Raw genomic sequence first — 11007 nt, forward strand, 5'->3', positions numbered from 1 at the left:
TGTTTGTGTTGGAATGCTGTGTTCTTTTTCCACCATACATACCGCCCTCCAAATAACTAAATTTTAGTTTCATCAGTCCACAGAACCTTATTCCAAAATGAAGCTGGCTTGTTCAAATGTGCTTTAGCTTTAGCATACCTCAAGCAACTCTGTTTGTGGCGTGTGCTCAGAAAAGGCTTATTCTGCATTACTCTCTCATACAGACTCTCCTTGTGTAAAGTGCACTGAATAGCTGAAGGATGCACAGTGACCCCATCTGCAGCAAGATGATGATGTCTGTGGGTTGATTATGACTGTTCTCACCATCCTCTTCCCTTTATCTGAGATTTTTCTTGGTCTGCCATCTCAGGCCTTAACTAGAACTGTGTCTATGATCTTCCATTTTAGTCTGTTCCTCACAGTGGAAACTGACAGCTGAAATCTCTGAGATAGCTTTTTATATCCTTCCTCTAAACCATGATGTTGAATGATCTTTGTTTTCAGGTCATTTGAGAGTTGTTTTTCTCTTCAGATTAAATGCAAACAGGAGAAAAACTAAAGGGGGTAAATGATCTTACCAAACCAATTTTGTGTTCCAATAATTAATGCTAATCAATTTTAAATCAATAAAACACAACAGGGGTGCCCAATTTTATGCACCTGCCTAGTTTTGTTTAAATAATTATTGCACACTTTCTGTAAATCCTATAAACTTAATTTCACTTCTCAAATATGATCACCACCCCATCTCATCCCCAACTCAAAAGTGTCAATCCAGAGAACACAGCTCCACAGCTTAATTCTGGATGGGGAGGGGGGGTATTTATACATCTCCAGCCCATGCCTGGCATGTTTTTTATGTATTACTATTCATTGGGTATACCTCTGGACTCATATAGTGTAAATTAGGTAAAGTTAGTGCACACAGTGCAGAAAGGGATCAGTGAGTGACTGTGACAGACAAACTGCATCATGTGTACATGTACAAATATGTTTACAATTTTATTTTAAATGTTCATTTTCCAACACCTTTTCTCCTAATGCTAAAATATTAATAAAAAAGTAAATAAAAATGAGCCTAATGATACTAAAACATAAAATATGTCCAAATATAATGAATACAGTACACAATATCTAGCACAGCCAGCATTAATCCAGTATTTGAGTATTCATTCTACTGTAACACCTGTTTATAATAACTCACAATAACATACTGTGTTCCTTTTTAAACAAGAAGATCTTACATTCATACAGAAACCATAATATCCTGAGCAGAAGTTGAAATTTACTGGCAAAAGAAATATTATAAATATTGTAAAGCCAGACAGACAGAATAAATGCAAATTCACAAATGCTAAATGAATAAAACAGTTAAATGTACTTTTTAAAAGATGAATACTGTATGCAAAAGAACAATACATTTACATATAACTGTAAGCTAAGCAATTACTGAGAACCTTAAAAAAATACAAAAACATTTGACATAATCATGCATGTCTGTATGCTAATTTAGCTTGATGCAGGCATATTCTGACGAATATTCATATCTGGTGTTCATCACTGGGGATGTTGGTGTTAAACTTTTAATGTGGACTATGGTAGAGTATGTCACATCATCCTGCAGAAAGAGCCAATTAATAAATTTCCTTAAACACACACACACACACGTATGACAGAGTAAACACACTAAGTAACTACCGTATTTTTCGGGCTATAAGGCGCACTTAAAATACTTATTTTTTCCCAAAAATCGTCATTGCGCCTTATAATGCAGTGCGCCTTGTGTATGGATTTTGCTTGTGTTTACTGACCTCGATTTTTATGTGGTACACGGCGCTCTGTTGTGCAGAATTCCTCACCCACGCCAGAAAAAGATCCCCCTCTTGGGCTAGCGCGTGGTTACCTTTGACTGCCGTACTGCCTCTCGGCTGTGGCTCAGGGTAGCTAGTTTCCACTGTAGCTCCGTGGCCAGAACAAGGTGCCGGTAAACTTTCCTTTCCACCCGTTCTGGGGTAATACCACAAACTGTTTCTTTTTAGCGCCCACTTCTAAGTAAAGTTAACCTCTTAACACGCGCTGGCCCCCCGGCGGGCCAGAAATATTTAATATTTCATAACTGGCTGTGTTTCTGAATAGTTATGAACAGTTACAGGTTCAATATAGACATCCAATATACCATTTTAAAGCTTAGAATCTCTGCTTTTGAGCTATTTAGCCTATTTAGCGGAATATCCTTTCAGAAAATAAACATTTAGGGCGAAATATGCCTTGGTTATGATTTTAATAATTCATAACTCTCATATTTGCGTTTATCGTTCGTCCATATTTCATCGAATGCGGTCATGTCATACACCATTCGAACCGTCTGGCTCTCCGGATTCCAGAACTGTGCTTTTACTGTAGGATGTATGTTTCATGAATTAGAGCTGCGTCAGAGCGCATGTTTCCAGAAATAAAAGGCTCTCCTTTTGTCCTGGGGTAACCTCCGGTCACTGCCGCCACCCCCCGAACACACACCCGCGCTCAGCCACAGGTCCTACCTTCAAAACGCGTCCAGACTAAAGAGAATCCATCAATCCAGTCTCCTGTAATCCACAGTTATATCCAAACAGCGCTGGAAATCACTTCATCCAGAAATGAAACTTATCCAATCTTTATCTCTGTTTTAAAACCGTTTTATTCACCGAATTCGGCACAACACGCTATTATAGTCAGAAGCCTCGCGGAGTAATGCGGTACTTGCTGTGCTTCAACATAATATTATGGTCTGTCGGAGCGTTGCGGCTACCGTTGTCAGGAGCGTCGCGGAGTAATACGTACTTGCTGTGCTTGTTGATTTATTGCTCAGAGATGTTGTTATTTTTCACAGATATTGTGAAGGATTTATTGCTCAGAGTTATTGTTACTGATATAAATAAAGTTTCATTTAGTGCGCCTTATAATCCAGTGCGTCTTGTGTATGGACTAACACTAAAAATAGACCGTTCACTCATCGTGCGCCTTATAATGCGGTGCGCCTTATAGTCCGAAAAATACGGTAATATACACCTTTTCTTGTGATTTTTGTGTTTGTTTTTTTTTTGAGAAACTCACATTTGAGACATGTAGGAGAATGTAGTGTTAAAAGTATAACCCAGAAACGTTTATTAGTGTAGAGTGTTGTGCCCACCCTGTCAGTGAATTAAACTCTAGTGGATTGATTTAAAATATCAATAGTGTCTATACTAACGTTGGTATTGGGTATTGATCAATAATTGTGTAATGAGATTGATTCTTAACTTTTAGTTTATCTTCGATACAACTCCAGGCATTTACAGAGTGACTGGACGAACAACTCTACTCTTTTCTCTGCCCCCCTTTTTTTCAAAAACTAAATTAATTATTTCACTGGAATTGACAAATATATATGCTACCTACAAAAGGATATATTTATGCCTCAAACCTGAAATATGAATATGGCTGAATAAATATTTTATGTTAACCGTCAAAGGAACATCTTGAGTTTGTTAATTGCAAATGCAGATTAGCACCCCAAAAAGGAAATTTGAGTTTTACGTTTTCCATAAACATTTCTAAATGACCTAATAAACATATTTTTATTTGCGTAAAAACTTTTCCTGTGTTTTATTATCATCCAAAACATGATTAATTAAAGGAAAATGTACCAAATAATTAAATAATCATTAACATTCAAGTTTTCATTCAAATTTGCATATTGATGATGCGATCACTTAATGAATTATGATACATTGCTCTACACAAAAGTATGGTAGTAGTAAAAAGTATCGGTATTGGTATCAGTATCGGAAATACTGGCCCTGTATTTACTTGGTATTTGATCAATACCAAATTTTGCTGTGTCGCACAGCCCTAATGGTAAAAGCTTACTTGCTACCACTGCACAACAATAACCAAACACACTGTAAAACATGTAGCATGAGTGTATCAGGGGTATCAGTGGTGCCTGGGTGTTGACCTCTCAACAGATGAGCTACAGTCTCTAAATGTACACCAAGGCAATGTGAAGCATCAGGGCAACATATGTGTAAAACCCCCAAGATCACAGGTGTGAAAAGTATTTACATTCATTACCAGGGTTTAAAATACTTCTGTAGAAGTTTAAGTATCAACTCAAGCATTTTACTCAAGTAAAAAACAAAACCAATTACTCATATGTGTGTTTTGGATGTAATGTGCAATAAACCTATTAGGGTGCCAGTTGCCATTCCATTTAAGAGCCAGGTACGCTATTACTTTGGCATATTGCTATTTCAGGGGCTTCAGGTGCTTCAGAACTTTCGTGTGTTTCAGAACTTTCGAATCGGACAGTTCTTCGCGCCTATATTGTGATTGGCTCAACAAGAGTACTTTATAATATACAGCCAATGGATTGGCAAGTGTGAGAAATACCATGTGTGGCGTGTGAACTCGCTGAAGTGCGTGTGTCACACTCTCAAAGCGTGAGACTTGAGAACACTGGTTATCAGTGCACAGTGTATTAGTGCATTAGTGACTAATACAGGGTATTTGGCAGTAAACTCATTTGGAAAGGCAGTATCAACCACAGTACAGAGATTGCATATTACAGTAAGACAAATCCAAACCACATACTGCATCTATCACCTCAGCATGGCTTGGCAGAAGAAGATTCCAGGTGCTGAACTGATCGGCCTGCAGTCTAGACCTTTCATCAGTAGATGAAAGGTCTAGACACATTTGGCTCATCATGACCCAGGACTGTTGAGCAGGAAGGATAAAATGTAACCATTTTAAAGAATGGAAAGAGCATTCATAGTTTTTACCTTTGATTCCTGATTTCTCCTTTCTTTTCTCTCACACGTTTTCATCTGCCCTCGCCTCCGAGCTGAAAAAAATCTAATCAAACACACTTGCACTCAGCAACTGCACAAGGCCCCGCTCTATGAGTATCAGTAAATACAAAGAGTATTAATATAAAGTCTGCATGTGGGCATATGTGTTTACCTCTGTATCTACAGCAGATGATTCCTCCTAGAACCATTACCAGCGCTAAAACCCCCACAGCAGCAAATAAGATTACAATAGGGTTGCCAAGTAGTGGGCGTTCTATGCTACCTGACCCTGTAAGTAAAAAATAATGGTAAGCATTACCACAATAATGAATAAACAAGTGTTGCATTATTAAACATATTTAGAACATATTTGGTTTATTTAAAAATGTGTCTATATATTTTTTTTATGCATGGCCCATAGAAGTTACATACTGATAAGGACAAGGCCTTTCACAATAATTGCGATATCAATTTATCGTACAGTAAATGAACATGACCTCAATAATTGTTGATAATAGTGATATCGTCCATTGTGTTTATTTGTAAGTTTGTTCACATATATAACAGTGAACAGTATTTTAGCCAGTCATGCTTCAATAACTAACTGAGGAAAGCTGAGGAAAGTCTGAATTAGTTGCACACAATAATGCATGTTTTTTAATTTGTGTTTTTTTTTTATATATATTTGGGCAAATACATAAAGATTAAGAGGAAATTTAGGCTAAAGACAAAGAAACTAAAAACTTCAGAAAACAAGACATTTTTAAGGAATAGGAATTTCTAGTTTGCATTTATCGGTACTTGATATATGGACCGTATCCAAAAAAATACAAGTCCAAATACAGTTCCAAATGTTCAAAACAAGACTGTTTTGATGGTGAGAAGACTAATTAACTGAGAATGTGCACAGTGAAGGTAATCACTCTTTCTTGTTTCTAATGGAATAAATTCCCCTACATTATATAGTACAACTACTTAGTCTGTTTCTACTTTTCCAGTCATTAAAACAGTGTTTTACCTTTAATGGTCAGTCTGAAGTAGATGTTTTGTCTCCCTTTAGCATTGCACTCATAATCTCCTGTATCCTCTTCAGTCAGGTGTGATATGAGTAGAGAGAGATTAGCTGGAGAGAGATTATCAAACATCTGAACTCTGTTTCTGTACTGATCACTCTCAAAGTCTATGTCTTCCCAGTTTGTTTTGTGTTTCCTCCAGATGAAGGCATCAGGTGTGGTTTGTAGGTCAGAGCAGTAGCAGGACAGCAGTACTGAGCTGCTTATATCTGCAGTAACCATTATTGTCTTCCCTTGGTCTTGCAGTATGCATCCTGCAGAATGAAACAGTTAATGAGACTGACAGTCAGAAACAGAATTCATTTAAAGCCATCATGAATAAAGGATGAATAAATGCTTGAGGAGCTTTTGCACAGTTTTCCTGAAGTATTACAATGTTTTTTTTTTTTTTTTCATTACTAAACAGACCAGATTAAAGTTACCCTGTTTTTTTCATTATATAATGACGCTTATCCACTTACCAGAATAACTACATTAGGATTGGCTTAAAAAAATATAACCCGTCATTCTAAACCAATGTATTCAGTGTTCTCCTTATGTCACCACTATCTAAAGAAATTAACATGTGGCCACAATAATTACTTATTAATATTTTTTGGGTATATATTTGCTTTGGTCGCTCACTCAGTCTTCTAATCTAAAACCCTGGTGATTTATTTTATTTTTGGCCACTAGAGGGCGCCAGGAGTATTGCTACTTATACAGAAAATCCCTTCTCGAAATCATTCGAGAAAAGACAGCAAACAAAGCATTATTTACAACTGTTCTCATGCGTCTTTATTTCTCCTGTTTTCACAAGTTAGTAAATATTATAAGGCCACAAACAGCCTAAAAACAGTAAAATAACTATTTTAAAGATGTAATTATGGCTTCATATTGCCATGTTGGTAGTGAAAATAATAGGTTTAAACCAAGGCACTGACCGAACTGGCTCCCTACTCCCTCATTAGTGTTGCGCTATGTAGGGAGATACTAATAAGTTCACTAATTAGTGGTAAAACTGGAGTGAATTCGGACACTAACTCATCATTATCATGTGCCAGCACTGGTCACATAAACACACACAGGTGAGAGAGGGGTTGAGCCGTGTTTAAAACTCCATAAACACACTGAACTGAGCTCTGATTTAAAGTTAGTAAAGCTCTGAGCTGATCATGAAGTTATTTATCTGTTTGTTTGAGTTTGGAAATTTAACTCGGTAGTGTTATAGTTAGATATCTAACCCTGCAGAGACAGCTTTTAGTCCTGCTGATGGAAATTTGAAGCTTAGCTTTCTTTCATTGCTTGCAAGGTTGTTTTTATGTAAGTTACTGTTTTTACGTTTTTGTTTCGTGTGTCCAATGATACAAGGCACAAAACACATAATACAAATATGCAGATAAACTCATTTAAATGTCATTTGTAATCAGTGATATTTAAGATATTTATGGTATGAGGAACATCAGTTGTTTCGGTGGTTTTCTCAGTAATTTTGTGGATTTGAAACACGTTTTTCCCTGTGAATTGGTTTTATCTAAATCCCACTGTAACAATCTGGCAACCCTGGCGGCTCGCTGTCCGCTCCGTTTCTTCGGCTGTCTGTTGCTTAGTAGCGAGACCCGCAAAGCATTTTGGGACACATTCAGCTCGCTTAGTAAGCAGCGAAGTTTACTATAAATCATGATGCATTATGGGAGTTTTTAGTGCCCTCAAAATCACGCTCGAATCCCCCCTTATGATTCGGACACTCAAAGAAAAATGGCTGACATACTCAATAGTGCCCTAACTAGTAAATAGGGAGCCATTTCGGTCACAGCCCAAGTGAAATGTACGCTAACTCTTGCCATTACAATTTACTCAATTATGCTAAATGCTAACATTAACATTAACATTATCTAGGGGCTTGTCATGTTTGTTTAAATTTCTTATGGAATTAATTACATTAACTAACTAACCTTTAAATAAATAGTATTATTTTAAATGTTTTTTGTTGTTTTTGTACTCCCCACATTGGGACTCTTCTTATTTATAAGCTTTTGGTCTTGGTCTCGTTATCTCACTGATCATGATGTGTTAATCATGTAAGCCCTAGCTGGAGGTTTTTGGTTAAAGAGAAAATGTTTTTTGAATATATAGAGAATTTTTATTTCATATTTTATGTCATATACACATATATCACTGAAGCCAAAATTCAGCGTGTATGACACAAATGCAATTTAGACAAAAAATATAAAATTCAATATGTTAACCTAAACAATGTAACAAATGTATTCTACTCCTGTGTGGAGATTTTCAAAATGAGATTCGAGAAGAGACAGCAAACAAAGAACCACAACTGTTCTTCTGTGTCTTTATTTCTCCTGTTTTTACAGGATATATCTGCTACTGCATCTTGTGTCTGAGACGTGTAACACTTACATTTATTAATCATTAGCAATGTTACAGTAACACTTTAAAATATTGTTTAACCCTCATATTTGAAAACACTGTTTATCCTCGGGGTCAGTTTAACTTCAGCTCCAAATCATGATTATATTTAATTATACCACAGTTAGTTCCGACCCTGCAATGTGATTGGCTGAGAGGCGATCACTGTGCAACATGATTTTTGAAGATAAAATTGTATGTCATAGTGATCTTAAAATGATCCATACCTCTTTTGCTTATTTTGTCACCTTACAACCACAAATGTGTATTTTATTGTATTTTATTAGGATTTAAAGTGATAGACCAACATAAAATGGAACCAAAATGATAGATATTTCTAGAAATGTAATACAATTCTATCAAAATTTTAAAAAGTGCAACATGCAAAAGTATTCATGCCCCAATATAAATATATCAAGTATGTTGGGGTTTGTCTCTACCAGCTTTGCACATCTAAAGACATAGATTTTTGCCTGTTTCTCTTAGCAAAATAGCTCACACTTTCATGTCCTGCCACAGAAGCTCAATGGAATTTAGCTCAGGACGGGGCAATTCTAACACATAAATATTCTCTGATATAAACCATCCCACTGTAGTTCTGGCTGTATGTTAGGCCAGATATGTGGAGTGCACGACTGATCTCAAACAAAGATCTCTGACCTCTCTCGTGAGCTCCTTGGTCTCAATGATGCTGTTTGTTAACTAGGGTTCTCTAAAAACCCCTGAAGTCTTCACAGAACAGCTGTATATATATTGAGACTAAACTACACACAACTGGACTTTATTAACTAATTAAGTGACTTCAGAAGGTTATTAATTGCATAAAGTTTTATTTAGGGGTTTCAATATAAAGCCTTGATTTAAAAAAATAAATAAATATAAATAAGTAAGGTGGTTGTAAGGTGACAAAATGTAAAAAACTTTTGCAAGCCACTGCAAATATTTTTTTTACATTTTATACAGCTGAAACAAACTAGGGACACTTGAAACAACACAGATATGTATGAAATGCATGCAGCACATTAAAAATATATAGTATTATGTCAATGTATTTACTTGGTTGTCCTAGTTAATTTAGGAAATTTTATTAAACAAGCCCTTCCAGTGAATAACCATAAATCAGATATTCTCTCTTTAAAGAATACAGCTTACTGTACTTAAAAATAAGGCCCCTAAAATAACTTACAATTGTAGCGAAAATTCCTTTTGAAAGAAATGTCAAATGTGTTGTAATTTATTGAAAGGGCTCAAATATAAAGAATAAACATTTTTGACAATAATTTTTCTAATTGAGTCTAATTGAACCAAAAGTTAATAGCAGGGTTCAAAGATTTTGACACTGTGATATATCTAGGTTTTTGCAGATAAATAGAGATAGGTACACTCACCTTCACCAAAATGGAGCAACAGCAGTAGATAAAAGCCCACTTGCATTCTTACTGAATTCTAAAGTACTGTAACTCTGTCAGCTGTGCTTTACTGGACCCTTCACCTCTTTAATTTTCACATGGTAAAACAGGAACTAATGTAGGCAAATCTTTTACTGGTTGCTGTAACTCCCTTAGCTTCCTGTGGGCTGTTACATACACATCTTTTACAATGTAACAAAAGCAGTCACACATTTTTTTTTCATCTACTGTATATATCTATTGTTTATCAAACAGACGCACTGGCAATTTATTATACCTTCTTGTATGTGTACATGCTTTTTATAAATGATTTCACTCTTTAGACAGATTATTTCAGACTGTTAACATTTCCATTTGTAGGCTCAAATCTGTTTTCTTTGTAAGACACAGCATAGTTGCTTTCAGTTGGATGTTAACTAAACTTTGAAATCATGTGAGATCAGTCCCTGGTTATCATTCTTTGTCTCTCTTCTCTCTTCCTTTCATATCATCTTTCATCCAGATATTACTCATAATATTGATTTTTGGACTACTAAAAAGATATTTACTACTGTTTTTCTATAACTGATAAATTTCTAGAGTCTGAACTTCAATAAACATGCAACACAGTGTGTCACTATGCTCATTGCTATCTTATGCGGACCTTACACTTAACGATTTTCAAGCGATTTCACTGCCACAGACAAATTTCTAGAGTCGGGATAAAATCACAAGAGTCTTGCTAAAGTCGAGCTGCAGTCGAGTTGTGGAGTGTAAGTGTAAGCTGGTTACGACTAAAAGTTTTAGACAGTCGGGTTTGCGTCCTGGGGCTCCGATTAAATCAACCGTGTTTAATATTATCGGAAGACATGAGACTTTGCTCACGCAAATAGTGACGAGAACAATGTGAACAGCCAATAGGAGAGCTACGGGAATCGGCAAGGCAAGAATATTTTATGGTTTGCAGTTCATATGACTTACTTTATTATGTACAGTATTTTAAACACAGGTAGCACTTTAAAGTCATCATATTTAAATGTATTTTATTTTGCACTGCTTTGTCTTATTATGCAGTATTATTTTTGAAACAAATTTAATAAATGCACATTTTACAAGAATGATGTTCTTTTTTGCATTAATTATTGCAATGTAAGGCCCCAAGGGTGCAACTATTTGTTTTGATGATGAGTGTATGTTTAGGTTTCTGCAGATAAAGAAAGACTTGTAAACTCATCTTCAGCAACAAGGAGCACCAGCAGCAGATAAAAGCCCACCTGTATTTTATCTGGTCACTGGCTGCAACTCTGACTCTTTCATTACAAATTCATTAGTCACTTCACAACTCTAATG

The 11007-nt window shown here is 35.9% G+C and overlaps 1 protein-coding gene across 1 annotated transcript; it reads right to left on the bottom strand.

Moving 5' to 3' along the window:
- Positions 1-1078: 1078 nt before the first annotated feature.
- On the bottom strand, positions 1079-9757 carry LOC111196673 (uncharacterized). The gene is made up of 5 exons (XM_022686027.2): positions 9658-9757; positions 5809-6117; positions 4963-5079; positions 4782-4843; positions 1079-1597 (listed from the first exon to the last, which is right to left on the bottom strand). Exons 1-5 carry the CDS (start codon positions 9701-9703, stop codon positions 1484-1486), a joined length of 648 nt encoding a protein of 215 aa, XP_022541748.2. The 5' UTR covers positions 9704-9757; the 3' UTR covers positions 1079-1483.
- Positions 9758-11007: the final 1250 nt, after the last annotated feature.

The sequence above is a fragment of the Astyanax mexicanus genome, chromosome 1 (genome assembly GCF_023375975.1).
Source record: "Astyanax mexicanus isolate ESR-SI-001 chromosome 1, AstMex3_surface, whole genome shotgun sequence".
Classification (NCBI taxonomy): Eukaryota; Metazoa; Chordata; class Actinopteri; order Characiformes; family Acestrorhamphidae; genus Astyanax; species Astyanax mexicanus.

Bases quoted from the DNA above. Each gene is read 5' to 3' on its own strand.
- LOC111196673 (XM_022686027.2), bottom strand. From the start codon at position 9,703: ATGCAAGTGGGCTTTTATCTACTGCTGTTGCTCCATTTTGGTGAAG. The intron at 5,080-5,808 runs GTAAAACACTGT...TTTTACTTACAG, and splicing joins CTTCAGACTGACCATTAAAG to GGTCAGGTAGCATAGAACGC. The intron at 1,598-4,781 runs GTAAAAACTATG...CTCTTTCTGCAG, and splicing joins GGAGAAATCAGGAATCAAAG to GATGATGTGACATACTCTAC.